Raw genomic sequence first — 19,989 nt, forward strand, 5'->3', positions numbered from 1 at the left:
ACCCTCCATATAAATGATACCCCAGACATTAGTGATAACATACTATGGGGAGCGTTTAAGGCCACTGTTCGAGGCCTCTTTATCCGCAAGCAGGCCCATCTTAAAAAACAAGCAGGCCGTTTCCAGGCCCATTGTAGGTTGCGGGTTCTTGAAACCCAACGGCGGGCCTTAGACCCCACGGCACACGAATCGGAGATTAAAGACATTAGGCGTCACATTTGCCAGCTGGAATTCTATAGGACTCAATCCAACCTCCTTAGATTGAAACAACTCATGTATTCCAAAGGTAATAAAGCGGACTCTTTTCTCGCTAACAAAATTAGGCAACGTACAGGTGCTTCCCGTATCCACGAGATTAAACAGGGCACACAATCTTTCAGGCTCCCCTCCTTGATTGGTCAACAGTTTAATAAGTTCTATTCTAAACTCTATAACATTAGAGACAAGATGGCACTTAGACAGGCCTCCTCGGAAACCATATGCCCATTTCTACAATCCCCGAAACTCCCTACCCTTGACAAAGCCCATATAGAGTGCATCGACACCCCAAACACTAGTCAGGAGGTCAAGCAGGTCATTAAAAAGCTGAAATCTCTCAAGGCCCCTGGGCCAGATGGCTTTACGGCTATTTAATAAGACCTACCTAAAGGAACTTGTTCCTACTCTCACCAGATTCTTCAATCGGGCAATGGACACAGGGAAATTTGACAGCGAATTCCTAGAAGCCTCCATAGTCACTATTCCCAAACCTAAGACCCAACTCTCTGCGCCAGTTACCAACCCATCTCACTTCTAAACACCAACGTCAAAATCCTCGCAAACCGGTTAGCGAAACTACTTCCAACACTCATTAACCCCGACCAAGTCGGTTTCATCCCCGGGAGAGAGGGTCCAGATAATACCAGGAGGCTTCTCGACATTCTCCTAGAGGCTTAATAAGCCGCCGAGAAAGCTTCTGACCGCGTCCATTGGGAGTACCTGTGGTGTGTCCTAGAGAGTTCCCAATTCCCTAAGCAAATAATACAGGCAGTGAAAGCTTTGTATTCCTCTCCGGTAGCCTTAGAGGGTTGGGGTTCAACTCCACTCCTTTTTCTATTACCAATGGCACCCGACAAGGTTGACCTCTTTCCCCTATCCTATTTCCACTGGCCATGGAACCCTTGGCCGCAGCTATCAGAGCTGATAGGGAGATATCGGGAATCATCCTCCATGGTACGGTTCATATGGTGGCCTTATTTGCCGACTACACCACTCTGTTTTTCTCCAGGCCCTTGAGATCCTGAGGCTCCTGTTCCTCCTTGAGAAGTTTAGCGCCTTGTCGTATTATAAGCTAAACCACTCTAAATCAGAATTATTTACATTCGGGTTCTCTGAGGAAGTCTCGAAGTCTCTGTGAAAAATACAAATTTATCCCTAGTAATAAGTACATCTCCCATCTTGGTGTTAAATTATCCAACACACTCCCCCAAATAATTGACGATAACTTTAAACCACTTTTGGCCGAACTTTGGTCCCTGACCTCAAAGTGGAATTTTAAATGCGTCTCCTGGTTAGGCCGCATAGCGGCCTTAAAAATAAAGTTACCTCCCTAAGCTGACATATGCTTTGCGTTGTCTGCCAATCAGGGTGCCCAGAACCCTACTCATTCAGTTCCAGAGCGCTTGCACTAAGTATATATGGCAAGGTAAACCTCCCAGGGTTGCTCACAATATTTTGCAGTACCCTAGAATGCATGGAGGGGTGGCTTCCCCCTCTATTTTCAGGTATGCGGATGCTGCCATGCTCACTCACATCTCCCAATGGGGAGTTAAAGCCTCCGACAGTAAGTGGAGGACGATTGAACAAGCCTCCTTACCGCATAATCTCACTTTGAGGGACCTAATCTGGACGCCACCTCACTGTAGAAGAAACTTAGAGGTTGCAAATCAGATAATTTGGGAATGCCTGACTGCCTGGGACCGCCTACGACACAACCCTAAGGTGGCTCCCCACCCGTCTCCAATTACCTCTATTGCTGGCCTCTTGTCAGGCCTACAAGACTCACATCCGACCTCCTGGTCTAGACTGGGAGTTACGAGAGTGGCGGACCTCTGGTCTACATCACCTCAGGCAACTTTTGTCCCTTATAGTCAACTTGATGTCTCTCCATCTACCCCGTCGTATATGAAGTTCGAATACACGAGGGTTACTAGCCTTCTGTCAAGATGGGGTTTTAAACCCTCCTCGCCCCGGCAACTTACCATATGGGAAGCCAGGTGGCAGCAAGGGCTTCGGCTGGGTAAACCTTTATCCTTATACTACACCCTCATGGAAGGTGCAACTCCAGCCGATAAAGCCCAACACATTCAAAAATGGGAGCAGAGGTTAGACTTTACGGCTCCCCTCACAGAGTGGCAACGCACGCTCTTATTAACGAAAAAAAACCTCCACTGCATTACCATTTTCGAAACTTATATAAAAAGGTACTCACGCATTGGTACTATGTCCCAGCTCGCCTTGCAGAAATCTTCCCTAAGGCCTCTCCAGTTTGTTGGAGAGACTGCTTGCATACGGGTGACATGATCCATATTTGGTGGAGCTGCCCTAAGCTCAAGCCCATCTGGAACAAATGTTTCTCAAAATTAACTAGTTTAGGTATCAGCCTCCCTAGATCTCCTGAGACAGCCCTATTTCACCTAGGCACATGTAAACTACCCAAACATTATGGCTCCCTAAGTATTTCTCTCTTCTCTGCGGTTAAACTTAATATAGCGAGATCTTGGAAAAGATCTCTCCCCCCAGCTTGGTCGGATATTGAAATAACTATGGCTTACATATACTCCATGGAGAAAAACATATTATACCTCTGGTAGATCTGATTTTTTTTTTTAGTCAGTCTGGTCCAACTGGAAGAGTAGGTTCGACACACTCTGGCTCCCTAGCTTCGAGGCAAAAATGTCCCTTGACACATCAATAGAACCCCTGGCCCCACCTTAGTTATGCCCGAATGGAATTCTCTCATGAGGCCCGGCCCCCCCCCCCCCCCCACCCCTCTTTTCCAGTATTGCCTCATTTCTTAATGAGATAATGGTATCTATCCTATATAAGTATTAACGTCATGATTGTATTGTCTGCTTTCTTTATTTCGGTCTATTTGAATTTGATGAAAGAGTTGCGCGTACAGTTGTATTTTTTTTTTTTTTATTCCATAAAAAATAAATATTTCTTGGAAAAAAAAATAAATAAATTTTATTTATATATATATATATATATATATATATATATATATATATATATATATATATATATATATATATATATATATATATATATATATATATATATATATATATATATATATATATATATATATATATATATATATATATATATATCGAATCACACTGCAAGGCAGAGAGTTCTGAGACTGAGCAAAAGAGATAGCGATAAGAAACACCTTTCAAGATAACAATCTATGGCATGCATCGGCTCAAATGGAGCCTGCTGCAAAAATTTAAAGGGACATTATACAGTCATTTTTTCTTTGCATAAATGTTTTGTAGATGATCTATTTAAATAGCCCATAATGTTTTTTTTTTATTTATTTAAAATGTATAGTTTTGCTTATTTTTAAATATTGCTCTGATTTTCAGACTCCTAACCAAGTTCCAAAGTTTTATGAGAATACCGTCAGCTACCTACTCCAGCTTGCTCCTGTTTGTGTAAAGGGTCTTTTCATATGCAAAAGAAGGGGGAAGGGGGAGTGTCTTATTTGCCACTTGCAGTGGGCTTTCCAGCTACCTTTTCAACAGAGCTAAACAGAGCTTATAAGTAAGTTTTTAAACAGTTTTATACTGGATTTTTGTATCTGTGCATCCTATTCTTTATAGTAGTGTCTATTACATGCAGTTCTATGAAAAGGAGTGTATACTGTCCCTTTAAGGTTAAGGCTCCAAGGAGGAGCAACAGACCTAAACACAGGCCAGATTTTGACCAAGGCCTGACAAAAGGATTGCACATCTGGCACGTCGGCCAGACACTTATGTAGCAAAACCGATAACGCAGAGATCTGACCCTTCAGGGTACTAACTGACAAGCCTTTCACCAAACTTTCCTGGAGAAAAAAAAAAAAAAAAAAAGACAAAATTCTAGGAATCCTGACCTTACTCCAAGAGTAGCCTTTTGATTCACACCAATAAAAATAATTTACGCCATATCTTATAGTAAATCTTTCTTGTCACGGGCTTACGAGCCTGAATCATTGTCTCAATGACCGACTGAAAACCCACGCTTAGATAAAATCAAGCGATCAATCTCTAAGCAGTCAGCTTCAGAGAAACTAGATTTGGATGAAGGAAGGGACCCTGAAGTAGAAGGTCCTGAGAGAGCGAACACATCTCTACTAGGTCTGCATACCAGATCCTGCAAGGCCACGCAGGGGCTATTAGGATCACCGATGCTCTCTCCCGTTTGACACGAGCAATGACTCGTGGAAGAGCAAATGGAGAAAACAGGTATGCCAACCTGAAGTTTCAAGGAACCGCTAGAGCATCTATCAGAGCAGCCCGAGGATCCCTTGAAACATACCTTGTGAGATTAGCATTTTGCCGAGACTCCGTCAGACCCAACTCCGGCAACCCCCCCCATTTGAGGGTTAAGCTGGAGAACACCTCCGGATGGAGTTCCCACTCGCCAGAATGAAAAGTCTGTCTGCTCAGGAAATCCACTTCCCAGTTGTATACTCCTGGAATGTGGATGGCAGACAGACAGCAATTATGAGCTTCCGCCAAATGGATAATCCGAGCCACCTCCTTCATGGCTAAGGAACTCATAGTTCCTCCCTGGTGGTTGATGTAAGCCACTGAAGTTATATTGTCCGATTGGAACCTAATAAACCGGGCTAAGAACAGCTGAGGCCAAGTCACCAGAGAATTGTAAATCGCTCTCAACTCCAAGATGTTTATGGAGAGAGCAGACTCCTCCCGAATCAATAGACCCTGCACCTTTAACGAGTCCCAGACTGCTCCCCAACCTAGCATCCGTAGTCACAATCACCCAGGAAAGTCTCCACAAGCATGTGCCCTGAGACAGATGTTCCTGAGAAAGCCACCACGACAGAGTCTCTAGTCGACTGATCTAGACAGATCCGCATGATCCCCGTTCAATTGTCTGAGCATGCACAACTGCAGAGCTCTCAAATGGAATCAAGCAAAGGGAATGGCCCTGGTCTGGCAGAAGGAATTGCCAAAAGCTTGTACTTAGATGAAACATCCGCTGACCAAGATTTCAGCCATAATGCTCTGCGCGATAATACTGCGAAACCAGATATTTTGGTGCCCAACTTAATAAACCTGCAATAAAGTAATTGGCTAACTTAAGAGCCTTAATTCTGTCTTGGATCTCCTCCAAGGGAGTCTCTGCCTGAAGAGACCAAGACAATGTGTCGAACCAATAGGCTGCCACATTTGTCAGTGGCAATACACACTGCAGGTTGCCATTGGAGACCCCGATAAACATCTTTTTCAATAAGCCTCCAGTTTCTTATCCATAATTTGGATCCTTAAAAGAGCAGCTATCCTCAAAAGGAATAATTGTTCTCTTAGCTAGAGTAGAAATGGTCCCTTCAACTTTTGGCACCGTTTGCCACGACTCCTCAATTGCATCAGCCACAGGAAACATTTTCTTAAAGACAGGAGGATGGGGGAAAAGGAATCCCAGGTCTCTCTCATTCCTGTAGCACGGTCTGGTACAGGAAACACCTCCACTGAGGAAGGAACATCAGAGTATTTTTTAAGTTTACTAGATTTCCTAGGGTCGACAACGACAGGAGTATCGGAGTCGTCCAAGGTAGACAAAACCTCCTTTAACGAAAAACACGGAGGTGTTCAAGCTTAAATCTGAATACAACTTCAGCATCAGATGAAAGTCTTACACTGTCTGAATCTGAGATTTCACCCTTAGAGGCTTCCGACGTATCTTCCTCAGACTTATGAGAAAGGGCAATCTGTGTAGCCAAGACTGGAGCAGACGCCTTACTGTCTAAATCTTTAAATTTTCTCTTGCGTCTTCCCTGAAGCATGGGAATGGCAGCTAATGATTCAGATATTGTAGAAGATACCTCTCTGCTTGCAAATACACTCCTCCAGGAGATTGAGAGGAACCGCAGGGCACTGCATGGGAAGCAATTAAGGCTTGGGGCAGTTGGGGAGAAAGATGTGGCAATGTCTGAACAGTATCTTCCTGAGAGAAATTTGGCTCTGACACAAAATGTTAAAATTTTTTTTAGTTCTCTCTATGCAAGAGGAACAAAATTGCATGGAAACATCTGACTTTCCAAACAAAGAATACATTTGTCCATAATACTAGTATCCTGATCCATTACGCAAGAAAAAAAAAAAAAAAAAATGAATTCAGTACTGTCCCTTTATATAATAAATGCGGTGAAAACGATGTGCTTTTAAACCGCCGAGGACTCAGATAAGTTAGTTTGCTAATTGCAAAAGGCTGTTATATGGATTCCTGCCTAACAAGCAACTCCACACCTCAGTCTATGACTGAAGTGCTTACCTACCCTTCTCTGCAAAGGCTATCAGATACGCTTGGCGGGCTCTTGAAGTGCGACTGCTTATTTTCCAGCGTCTGCACCAACTAACCCAGAACGGCCGATGGCAAAGTGACTGGCTTTAGAGAAGTCGCTCCACCAGCTGGAAGATAAGGGGCCAAAATGGAACCGTTTCCTGTAGCACTCGACTACAGGAACGGATAAGTAAATAAACACACCCCCACAATAAATCCTTAGTAAGGAGCAAAGTTCCTAACCGGAACCAAGAAATAAAGTGTCTGAAGCCAAAATAAAGTTAATCCCTTCAAAAGTAACTGTCTCTTCACATGTAAAAGTGTCTGCCACTGCTAAGATTAACCCTTTCCACAGGGTTCTAGACCCACACTATATGCAGACTTAGGTTCTCTACCAAAAAAAAAAAAAAAAAAAAAAACACACAATACTTACCTGCATCTAGCTGTCTGGCAGGAGGACCGTCTACCCGGTATGAGAGGAAACCACTCCAGAGACCTGTAGAAAAAGGAACAGAGTAAACCTACTCTGGCTTTTATATTTTAGGGCAGCAACAATGTTAGGAACTTGTGAGGTGGGCTTTGCTGCAATTTCCTAACTGCTTTTAAGCCACCACTACTCTACTGAAGAGATTGACGTGGACTACAGCTATACCCAGAACACAGGAAATTTCAAAGCAAACCTACTCTGGCTTTCAAAATAACATCTTGCTTGTAGCAAAGAAATTCAGACACCAAAAACTTCACCTCCTCCATTGACAGACGCAGAGAATGACTGGGGTTTGTGGGAAGGGGAGTGATACTTAATAGTTTGTGGTGCTCTTCGCCTTTTCCTGCTGGCCACAAGTGATATTCCCAACAGTAATGGAGGACGCCATTGACTCACCATATCTTAGGAAAGAAATCATTGTCTTATGTACTTATTGATTATGCAATTCTACTGCATCGAGTGGTCCTTTAACCACCACAAAAGGTGTTAAATGCATAGTTTATGTCACACTTTGAGGCCTGGTGTAAAAAAGGGACATGAAACCCAAAAAAATGTATTTTCTTATTCAGACACAGAATACAATTTAAAATAACATTCCAATTTACTTCCATTATGAATTTTGCTTCATTCTCTTGGTATCTTATTAAGAAGCAGCAATGCAATACTGGAAGCAGAACACATCAATAGGCCAATAAGATATTTATGCAGCCACCAATCAGCAGCTAGCTCTTCTGAGCCTATCTAGATCTATTTTTCAACAACAGATACAAAAAGCAAAGTAGATAATCGTAATAAGTAAACTGGAAAGTTTTTTAAAATTGTATTCTCTATCTAAATCATGAATTTAAAAAAAAAAAAAAAATGTGGTTTCAAGTCCATTTAAATCCAGTTCTAGGGTACGTAATGCAAAAATGACAGTAAAGAATTGTCCTATTTGCATTAAAATTCCTATTTAAAATTGTATTTGGGTTTCTTTATTATATGATTTAGAGCTGTGCTTTTCAACTAGTGCAGCAAGGAAGTATAACAACAACAAGTACATTTACAATTAGTGGTAAACATATAGAAAGACATTGATAACTTATACTGGCATATGCAAAAATACTTACGGAGGATGTACCAAAATTCTCCAGATAATCAAATTCAATTGGCAAGCCAAAGCCTTCAACTGAAAATAGCAAGCATTAAGATTAATAAATAAAAAAAAGCACTTTAAAAAAAAAAAATCTAATAATGATCCAATAAAACAAAGTTGAATGCTTATATTAAGCACGCAATTTCTTCTTTTTGAAACACTATTCTAGTAATAAAGGGGAATCAAAAATTAAATAAAAATCAGACACCAATTCATCATAGCAAGTAATTTTACCACTAGTGATGATGCACATCTGTTTAACCCTTTAAAATGGGAGGTTAACAAAGTACTTTCAGGAGCCACAGAGAACTGCTGGTCCTAAGTAGACCAGGCCAGTGAGCAAATGAGCAGTAATAATTAAGCCAGCTGAGCTATGCTGCAGATTGGCTAAGTGGCCATTTTACTTTGAACTAAACGTTCCCTGTGGTTTCTGAGCAGTATTTTAACCATGTGTTTGGGGAGTGTAAACACTTGCGGTGTCACTAATGCCAACATTACTTTTCCCTATTAGAATATCCCTCCTCCCCCACTAGAATGGCCCTTTAAAATTACCACACTTTCTTATACAAGAGCCAACAAAATATTGAAACTTACTTTCTGTAGCAGGTTTAAATCCCATTTCTGTGGCTGGAATAAAGTCCATTTCTGTGGCTGGAATAAAGTCCATTTCTGTGGCTGGTTTGAACTCTTGAGATTCCACTGCAGCATCTAATTTTGGATTAACCTCAGTCATCTCTCTGTCATTCTTGAAAGATGTTTCACCCTTGCCCACACTTTCTACGATAATACTGGGATTTTCTTCCTAAATATATACACAATAAATAGAGCTAGAACCATCAAAATCTTCCTAAAGCATTTTTTAAATAAACAGACGCAACATATTTTTACCCCACCACCAGACAGAATTTTTGCATAGCTCAAAGTGAAAGCTAAATATTGCAATCAGGTTACAGGAAAAAAATGTTTGACTCTGCAATGTACAAATGATTACTATTTAAAAAGCTTTTTTGTTACTAAAACTGGTTTGAAACTTTTTTTGCAGAGACCAAAATTCTTTATTACAATTGAGTTAGTGCACGTACTTTATAAAAATAAATAGAAATTACCTCTTTGTCGTTTGAAGGAGCTGCAGCCAAATTCCTTGAATTTTCTTCATCTTCACATGAAGCTCTTTGTTGGACTTTCCTGAATAGTTAATAAACATTTTAAAATGTGCGATTTGAAGGCGGTGACTAGAACTAAGATTTCTTTGCAAGACATAAAAAACATGGGATCCTAAAAGGCAGCAGGTTTTTAGAGGTTCATAATTCAGATAGCGCATGGCATTTTAAACTTTCTAATTTACTTCTCAATGTTGCTTAGTTCTCTTGGCATCCTTTGTTAAAGAGTTAATCCTAGGTGAGATCAGGAGCGTGCAGGTGTCTGTAGCCACATGGCAACAGTGTTTGTTTTAAACATTTTTTGCAACAGTAGTAAATCCTGCTGCCATATATCTGTAGCATTCTATGAAAGCTGTCTGTTTATAGCAATTTTATAAACACGTGCACGCTCCTGAGCTTGCCTAGGTTTAACTCTTTAACAAAAAAGTACCTTGAGAACTGATCAAAATTGATAAGAGGTATATTGGAAAGTTGTTAAAAATGTTACGATCTATCCAAATTAAACTTAAATCGATTGACTTTACGGTCCTTTTAATTTGTTTTTCACAACTATATTATTGGGCAGCAAACCTTACACAATAAAGGAGTAACTCACAGGAGAAACACTTTGTAGTGAACAGAATAGGCATAACTGGTGAATTTCAATTTTTTTTGTAGAAGTCTGTATGAAGTAGCTTTATGGCCATTTACAGATAAAAATGTAAATTGGGTACTTTTGTTACCTCACCTGTTGGGACATTTTACCTTGTTTATAGAGTACAAGACCAAATAAGGGATTTCTGCTTTAGGCAACAAAGGCTAATAATTCTGAGAATGCATTAGTATTCATGCTAGCTGGCAATATGGAAGGGAGCAGGAAAAAAAAAAATAAAAAAATTATTCAACAAGAAATTGTGATAATTTGCATTACAACCATAGTGTTCATGCAATGGTTAGGGACAAGTGATTTTACATAACTTAGTTGCTTTAATAAGAAGAAGCAGTTAGCCTGTGCATCTAGAAAAAAAAAGGTGGAATACAAGTTTGTCAGCAATGGCACTGTTTAGATGACCTAATCTACAATTGTATCAACCGGTTTATACCCTTTTGCTATCAAATGCACTGCAGGCAGAGTTTATACAACTCAAATATAGATAGGACTAATCCAGTTTGAGAAATTTTACTGTGCAAGTTATAATACTCACTCATTTTCATTAACTACATTTATTACTTTAACAACTTCAGGTTGGTCAGAAGTAATTTTACTTGGAGATTCGACCGGCGTCTGGCTCGCCATGTTGGCAGTGCTTTCATTGCCAACCTTTGACATAGCAGGAGAACTCGTGATTTTTGAGCCTCCACAACCAAACGGATTAAAGTTTGGATCATCATACTTTTCCCAATCAAAAGCATATGCTGCTTTGGGAACAGGGATTTCCTCTTGCGGCATTACATTTTGTTCTTTAGGCTTTTCAGAGGTCTTCTCGCAAGCAGCAGCTAGCTTCTTGGGTGCTGGCTTTACACCGGGTCTCTTTCCTAGTTTTTTGGGTGGTGGCTTTCTGACAGGAGCATTCCCATCACCAAAATCAAACTCCAACTTCATTGGCTCCGCTTTAGCCTTATCTTCTGATGAAGGTGGTTTACTCCCGCAAGGTGGTGAATTTTGTAGTTTTGAACCTCCAGTTTTAAATGGATCAACCATATCTAGCTGGTCAGGATCAAACTTGTAAGAACCCTTTGGGAGTGGGGGAGAATTTGGAACATCCTTTAAACATTCACTTAGGTCTCCTTTAGCTACATGATCCACTTCATTATCTGCTGCAGAAGACCGCTCTTTCTCAAATGGAACAGATGCATGTTCAAGGCAACTTGCAGCATTTAGATTGGAAACAGTTTCTGGAGTATCTGACCCAACTGTCAGAGAAAGGGTGTTGTCTACTGTACTAATTTTATCAGATGTACTTAAAACTTCACTGTCTGAACAGGTCTGACCTGTAGGTATGATATTTGGAAGGGAAACTTTCACACTATCTTCCTTTTGAAAACAAACATTCACAGGTGCTTCCTCAAATGGTTTTTTAATCTCCAGTGTCTCTAAAGAATGGTCACTTTGTGAGCTTTCTGCAGAATTGCATTCAGATTTTACAGGTGAATTGCACATTTTGTTGGTAGTCTTGAAAGGATTGATGTTATCCAAATCATCAAAATCAATGCTATAAGCACCACTTTTAACTGGTATTGCATCTGGTAAAATAGTGGATTGGTCATTGCTGCAGTCCTCTGTTAATTTTATTGGTTCCTCTAAACACAACCTGAAGGTAAAAAAATAAAAATAAACTCAGTAAAATTTGTGCTGGACTTAAAGGGAAATTAGAAACATCTAATAACTCACTGTAAGTGCCAAGATCTGGTAAGAAAGAGGGGGTGGAGGGAGGGGGAATACATACATACATAAAAGTGAAGGTAAACTTTGATGAATGAGCAAGCCCGGTTTTAAAAAATACTATTAAAAACAGGGGCACTTTCATTCATCCATCAAAGTTAACAAAGCAGCCATTTTTTTTTTTTAAAAGCGTACCTTCTCTTGACAGCTGGAGCAGCTTCCCCCGCCCGGAGATCATCTCTTCACACATCAGCAATGACTAATCCGACCTCCTCCAATCACGGCTTTCCCACCAGAAGTAACATTGCCTGAGGCCATGCCGTGATTGGAGAAAGCCGGATTAGTCATTGCCGACGTGTGAAGAGAGGATCTCCGGGCAGGGGAAGCTGCTCTGGCTGTGAAGAGGAGAGAAGTTTTTAAACAAAATGGCTGCTTTGTAAACTTTGATGAATAAAAGTGCCCTGGTTTTTAATAGTATTTTTAAAAACCAGGCTTTCATTCATCAAAGTTTACCTTCACTTTAAGGGTTAAAAAGCATGTGCTTATCACTTTGTTAGCACCAAGAAGAACAAAGCTACCAAGTATCAGATACTCAAGTTCTTTGCACTTCCTTCAGTTTCCTGTGAGTACCTTCCTATCAGTGTTTACACTACGTAACTTCTGGAAAGGCTCATGTATACGTTTATCCTATTTCCTCACATTATAAACTCCCTCCTTGATCCATTGCAATCTGGATTTGGCCTCCAACACTCCACAGAAACAGACATGCATTATTTATTTCTGTGATTGAAAGGATACTTTAATTTAATGCATTGTTTCCATTGAAAAAAAAAATTATATATATAGTTTAAGACATATCAAACTTGGAAATAAATCATTCACACCTTTGCTAAATGGAAAAAAATAGTTTTACTTGCCCTGTAGCGTTTGATAGATGCAGCTGCTGCAGCGCTTGAGTACAGTCTTCCAGCGTAAAATTGTCATGTTTGCTTAAAGAATTTGGCGTCATAATCCGCTGTGTCTGTGGATCCCTCATTGGTGTTTGAAAACTTACCTTTTAAATAATAAAAAAAAGCAATGAACATACCTACTGATAAAACCCATTACAGAATAGAAGCAAATGGCAGACAAGCTTATAAAACAGGGACAACGCACACCTTGTAATTACAAAGGCAATTAAGGTTTATAAGACAAAATTTACCTTTTTACTGCTATTTTTCAATGGCCAAACTCCCCCCACCATTTGCTATATTTAAAGGAGCCAATCCAGGGCTTTAGTCCTCAGACAAGGCTATCCATTGTCAAATATACTATAAAAAGGCACTGTTGTGCAGTTATCTAATAAAGCCAATTAGGAGCAGATATGTGACAGTGCTAGCCTTGAGAAGTTAGCAGGGGTATTTGTTTTTCAGCGGTATATACACATGTACCAGTATTCAAGCTCAGAGAGCTGGTGGTAGTACGCCTGTGAGGTAATTGGTGTCATAAGCCACTGCTGGTGGCCAAGGTGTATTTTTTGACTATTAGTGCATGAGCCCTAAAAGCATATGTGCATATGTCACTGAACAGTAAACTTACTAGAATCAGTTTTGCTAATTGAAGTATATTGCAAAAACACTTCTATTAAAAACTAAAACGCATCAGTGCATAATCTTTGTATAGTAATAAATATATGTTTGAGCACATTTTTTTCCCCTTACATTTGTAATGTCAAAACTAAGGCAAAGTCTATACAAGACATGTGGGAGCAGATGGAAAGGCCTAAACTGTGTAGGATATGCATAGCACCACTATATTCCAGAGAAATATGAAGCAGTGACACACACATTACCCATCTGCCACAGTTTAGACTCCCGGCACATCAATGCATCTGAAATATAGGGGGAAAACTTGTATACGGCGCAATACAGACTTCTCTGGGAGGACCTAAAGAATGTGTCTCGGTCTGCGTGTTATACTTTCATGAAGATTTGCATTATTCATATTCTCAGACATTGCTAGTACATAAAAATCACCACTTCACCACCAGCACTGTGGGTGACTTAATTTCAAATGTAAATTAACAAAGGAGTGAAACCCAACATCCTATGCAGCATGTTTCACTGTAGATAATATAGTGAACATTAAAAACTTTTGGTTAAAGAGTAAAGCCCCAGAGAAGCAATGTACTACTAGTACCTAGATCAGGGATAGCTAACCTTGGCAAGCCAGAGGTTTTGAAACCACATTTCCCATGATGCTTCGGCACTCTGCAGTCTAGTTGACCATCATAGGAAATGTAGTTATATAACATTAGGGGTGCCAAGGTTAGTTACTGACCTAGATGAACACATTTAATGAGCCAATGACAAGGTATGTGTGTAGTCACCAATAACCAGCTAGCACCCAGTATTGCTGCTCCAGCGCCTAGCCAGGTGTACTCTTACAAGAATGGAGGCAAATTTGATAGAAGTAAACTATACAAAGTTTAAGGGACACTAAAGTCAAAATAAAATATCAGGAGTCAAAAAAGCAAATGCAATTTTAAGACACTTTCCATTTCACTTCCATTATTAAATTGTGTATAAAAAAAAACAAAAAAAAAAAAAAAAAACACAAATTGTAAATACACACTTTGAGGCACCAGCCCCCACTGAGAATGAGCAAACTTAGCTATCAGACATATGCAAATACCCTAACACATGGTACAGGGGGCCAGAAATTAAGGGTGGGGGGGGGCAAAAAAAATTAAAAAAAAAGAATCAGAAAACTATTGCTTATTTGAAATTCAGAGTAGTGTTTTTGCATTGTCTTATTATGTACTTGTTAATTATATATTTATACTTGCAAACATTTTTAGTTATTTAAAAAACAGCCACTTAACTGCTTGTTTAAAAAAAAAAAAAAAAAAAAAAAAAAAAAAAAAGTTAACCTGCAATTTTAATTTTAAAAATAAATTAATTTTAAAGTATTAAAGTAGTATTTTATTGTAATAATAAAAAAACAAACATTGCAGTTAAACATTTACATAGGGAGCCCCTATCTAGTGAATAAATACTCCTTTTTAAAACTACGATGAATAAAACAGTTCTTAGAATATCACTAGAATCTAATTTTAAAACATTAGCTCACCTTCATAATCGCACTTTTTGGTGGCAGATTTTCTTTCTGTGATGGACGAAGAATAGAAGGTCTTCCTGTAGGCTGTGGAGGTGAAAACAGGATGTCACACGACTCCAACATTAGATCATTTCTGCTGTTTTCATCATTCAAGGCTTGCAGACTCATTCTAAAGAGGAAAACAATTTGTTAAGTGTTAAAGGGACAGTCCAGAATTTTTATGGTTTTTAAAAAAAAAAAAAAAAAAAAAAAAAAAAATAGATAATCCCTTTCTAACCCATTCCCCAGTTTTGTATAATCAGTTATATTAATATACATTTTACCCCTGCGATTACCTTGTACCCAAGCATCTGCAGACTACCCCTTATTTCAGTTATTTTGACAGACATGCATTGCTGACTATCTCCACAGAAGTGAGCACAATGCTATCCATACAGCACACATGAACTAGCACTGTCTAGCTGTGAAGAAAAAAAAACTATCAAAATGCAGAGATAAAAATAAATTGGAAAGTTGTTTAAAATTTTCTTATCGGTTTTGCTTGAAAGTCTACACCAGACTTTTTACTGTTTAAACAGAAAATCCCTCTATTACCCATTCCCCAGTTTTGCATAACCAACAGTTATATTAAAGGGACAGTAAACCTAAAAAAATAATGTTATATAATTCTGCACATAGTGCAGAATTATATAACATTATATTAGTGCTATCATTATAAAAGCTTATATTCCCTTTTAATTTTTTTAAAATATGTCAGTTTTTCAGACCTGCTCTGAGCGGGTCTGTTTTTATTACACAGCGCATCAGGCCAGCTGTATAGTCACAGCCCAGCCCGGCCCGACCGCGCCATAACACTAAGTGCAGGGGCTTAGACTATACAGCTGGCCCGATGCGCTGTGTAATAAAAAAAGACCCGCTCAGAAGAGCACAGAGATCGGGTCTGAAAAACTGACATTTAAAAAAAAAAAACCATAATTTATGCTTACCTGATAAATTTATTTCTCTTGTAGTGTATCCAGTCCACGGATCATCCATTACTTGTGGGATATTCTCCTTCCCAACAGAAAGCTGCAAGAGGATCACCCACAGCAGAGCTGCTATATAGTTCCTCCCCTCACTGCCATATCCAGTCATTCGACCGAAACAAGACGAGAAAGGAGAAACCATAGGGTGCAGTGGTGACCCCAGAGGCAGAAGTTTTTTTCACTTTCTGCAATGACATTTAGTCAAATTTTTTCTACAGGTCATTTTGAAATTAAATGCAATATTAAATTAGGCAGCTATACTAACGCACCAGCTAAAATGCAATATACTGATTAACTGGAGAATAAAGCTAATTAAAGTTTTATATATTATATTGGAGTAGTTAAAAAAAAGAGGCAGTCATCCATCAATGCGCTGCTCCTTTGCAGTGCTACCCCGTATTTGACTGTTCTCTTCAAAAACAGTGCTTTGCTGTGGCTGCACTGTGTTAAGGAAAAATGTACACAATGCAGCAAAGTGCTGTTTAAAGAATAGCCTGTTGTGGAGCAGTGCTGCAAAACTAATGTGCTAACTATTCCCTCATGTGTCCCATTCTTTTTCTGCAGACATGTTGCATTTTCTGCGATGACATCTCAGATCACAGCATGTTCTGCCTTGGGGGTGGTGACTGTAGTTTAATTAAAATTTAGACCTGCCTGAAAAGGACAGGGCGGGCCGTGGACTGGATACACTACAAGAGAAATAAATTTATCAGCTAAGCATAAATTATGTTTTCTCTTGTTAAGTGTATCCAGTCCACGGATCATCCATTACTTGTGGGATACCAATACCAAAGCTAAAGTACACGGATGATGGGAGGGACAAGGCAGGAACCACTGCCTGTAGAACCTGACTCCCAAAAACAGCCTCCGAAGAAGCAAAAGTATGAAAATTTTGAAAATTTGGAAAAAGTATGAAGGGAAGACCAAGTTGCAGCCTTGCAAATCTGTTCAACAGAGGCCTCATTTTTAAAGGCCCAGGTGGAAGCCACAGCTCTAGTAGAATGAGCTGTAATCCTTTCAGGAGGCTGCTGTCCAGCAGTCTCATAGGCTAAACTGATTATACTCCGAAGCCAAAAAGAGGTTGCCGAGGCCTTCTGACCTCTCCTCTGTCCAGAGTAAACAACAAACAGGTTAGATGTTTGGCGAAAATCTTTAGTAGCCTGTAAGTAAAACTTCAAGGCACGGACTACGTCTAGATTACGCAAAAGACGTTCCTTCTTGAAGAAGGATTAGGACATAATGATGGAACAACAATCTCTTGATTGATATTCTTGTTAGAAACCACCTTAGGTAAAAACCCAGTTTTTGTACGCAGAACAACTTTATCTGAATGCAAGATCAGATAAGGAGAATCACAATGTAAGGCAGATAACAGACTCTTCGAGCCGAGGAAATAGCCATCAGAAACAGAACTTTCCATGATAGAAGTTTTATATCAATAGAATGAAGGGGTTCAAACGGAACCCCTTGAAGAACTTTAAGAACCAAGTTTATGCTCCATAGAGGAGCAACAGGTTTAATTCTAACTAAAGCCTGACAAAATGCCTGAACGTCTGGAACTTCTGCAAGACGCTTGTGTAAAAGAATAGACAGAGCAGAAATCTGTCCCTTTAAAGAACTAGCTGATAATCCTTTGTCCAAACCCTCTTGGAGGAAGGACAATATCCTAGGAATCCTAACCCTACTCCATGAGTAATTCTTGGATTCACACCAATGAAGATATTTACGCCATATCTTGTGGTAAATTTTCCTGGTGACAGGCTTTCGTGCCTGTATTAAGGTATCAATTACTGACTCGGAGAAGCCACGCTTTGATAGAATCAAGCATTCAATCTCCATGCACTCAGTCTCAGAGAAAGTAGATTCGGATGATTGAAAGGACCTTGTATTAGAAGGTCTTGTCTCAGAGGCAGAGTCCATGGTGGAAAGGATGACATGTCCACTAGGTCTGAATACCAGGTCCTGCGTGGCCACGCAGGCGCTATCAGAATCACCGATGCTCTCCTGTTTGATTTTGGCAATCAGACGAGGGAGCAGAGGAAACGGTGGAAACACATAAGCCAGGTTGAAGAACCAAGGCGCTGCTAGAGCATCTATCAGTGCCGCTTCTGGGTCCCTGGACCTGGATCCGTAACAAGGAAGCTTGGCGTTCTGGCGAGACGCCATGAGATCCAATTCTTGTTTGCCCCAACGGAGAACCAATTGAGCAAACACCTCCGGATGGAGTTCCCATTCCCCCGGATGAAAAGTCTGACGACTTAAAAAATCCGCCTCCCAGTTCTCTACACCTGGGATATGGATCGCTGACAGGTGGCAAGAGTGAGTCTCTGCCCAGCAAATTATCTTCCGACATCGCTAGGGAACTCCTAGTTCCCCCTTGATGGTTGATGTAAGCCACAGTCGTGATGTTGTCCGACTGAAATCTGATGAACCTCAGTGTTGCTAACTGAGGCCAAGCAAGAAGAGCATTGAATATCGCTCTTAACTCCAGAATATTTATTGGGAGGAGTTTCTCCTTCTGAGTCCATGAACCCTGAGCCTTCATGGAGTTCCAGACTTCACCCCAACCTAGAAGGCTGGCATCTGTTACAATTGTCCAATCTGGTCTGTGAAAGGTCATACCCTTGGACAGGTGGACCCGAGATAACCACCAGAGAAGAGAATCTCTGGTTTCCTGATCCAGATTTAGTAGAGGGGACAAATCTGTGTAATCCCCATTCCACTGACTGAGCATGCATAATTGCAGCGGTCTGAGATGCAGGTGCGCGAATGGCACTATGTCCATCACCGCTACCATTAAGCCGATTACTTCCATGCACTGAGCCACCGTGGGGCGCGGAATGGAGTGAAGAACACGGCAAGCATTTAGAAGTTTTGATAACCTGGACTCCGTCAGGTAAATTTTAATTTCTACAGAATCTATAAGAGTCCCTAGGAAGGAAACCCTCGTGAGAGGAGATAGAGAACTCTTTTCTTCGTTCACTTTCCAATCATGCGACCTCAGGAATGCCAGAACTCTCTCTGTATGAGACTTGGCAATTTGAAAGCTTGACGCCTGTATCAGGATATCGTCCAGGTAAGGAGCCACCGCTATGCCTCGCGGTCTTAGGCCAGAAGTGAGCCCAGAACCTTTGCAAAAATTCTTGGGGCTGTAGCCAACCCGAATGGAAGAGCTACAAATTGGTAATGCCTGTCTAGAAAGGCAAACCTCAGGAACTGATGATTCTTGTGAATCGGAATGTGAAGGTAAGCATCCTTTAAGTCCACTGTGGTCATGTACTGACCCTCTTGGATCATGGGTAAAATGTATCCAATAGTTTCCATCTTGAATGACAGAACTCTGAGGAATTTGTTTAGGATCTTTAAATCCAAAATTGGTCTGAAGGTTCCCTCTTTTTTGGGAACCACAAACAGATTTGAATAAAACCCCTGTCCTTGTTCCGTCCGCGGAACTGGATGGATCACTCAAATTACAAGGAGATCTTGTACGCAGCTTAGGAATGCCTCTTTCTTTATCTGGTTTGCAGATAATCTTGAAAGGTGACATCTCCCTTGTGGAGGAGAAGCTTTGAAGTCCAGAAGATATCCCTGAGATATGATGAGAGAGAAAGAAAAAGAGAGAGAGAAAGAAAAAGAGAGAGAGAGAGAAAAAGAGAGAGAGAGAGAAAAAGAGAGAGAGAGAGTGAGAGAGAGAGAGAAAAAGAGAGAGAGAGAGAAAAAGAGAGAGAGAGAGTGAGAGAGAGAGAGAGAGAGAGAGAGAGAGAAAAAGAGAGAGAGAGAGAGAGAGAGAGAGAGAAAAAGAGAGAAAAAGAGAGAGAGAGAAAAAGAGAGAGAGAGAGAGAGAGAGAGAGAAAAAAAGAGAGAGAGAGAGAGAGAGAGAGAGAGAGAGAGAGAGAAAAAGAGAGAGAAAAAGAGAGAGAAAAAGAGAGAGAAAAAGAGAGAGAAAAAGAGAGAGAAAAAGAGAGAGAAAAAGAGAGAGAAAAAGAGAGAGAAAAAGAGAGAGAGAGAGAGAGAGAGAGAGAGAGAGAAAAAGAGAGAGAGAAAAAGAGAGAGAAAAAGAGAGAGAGAAAAAGAGAGAGAGAAAAAGAGAGAGAGAAAAAGAGAGAGAGAAAAAGAGAGAGAAAAAGAGAGAGAAAAAGAGAGAGAGAAAAAGACAGCAGGCTTTC

The 19,989-nt window shown here is 40.2% G+C and overlaps 1 protein-coding gene across 2 annotated transcripts in view; it reads right to left on the minus strand.

The window, feature by feature from the left end:
* TACC3 (transforming acidic coiled-coil containing protein 3) overlaps positions 1-19,989 on the minus strand; it is a 111,592-nt gene that overhangs the window by 50,601 nt on the left and 41,002 nt on the right. For both annotated transcript variants that reach the window (XM_053704230.1, XM_053704229.1), the window contains exons 2-7: positions 14,811-14,967; positions 12,617-12,753; positions 10,522-11,628; positions 9,284-9,362; positions 8,772-8,979; positions 8,152-8,210 (exon numbers count right to left, since the gene is read on the minus strand). In XM_053704230.1, the coding sequence (XP_053560205.1) occupies positions 8,152-8,210; positions 8,772-8,979; positions 9,284-9,362; positions 10,522-11,628; positions 12,617-12,753; positions 14,811-14,966 (1,746 nt within the window). In that variant the 5' untranslated portion in view covers position 14,967. The remainder of the gene's footprint in view (positions 1-8,151; positions 8,211-8,771; positions 8,980-9,283; positions 9,363-10,521; positions 11,629-12,616; positions 12,754-14,810; positions 14,968-19,989) is intronic.

The sequence above is a fragment of the Bombina bombina genome, chromosome 2, assembly GCF_027579735.1.
Source record: "Bombina bombina isolate aBomBom1 chromosome 2, aBomBom1.pri, whole genome shotgun sequence".
NCBI lineage: Eukaryota > Metazoa > Chordata > Amphibia > Anura > Bombinatoridae > Bombina > Bombina bombina.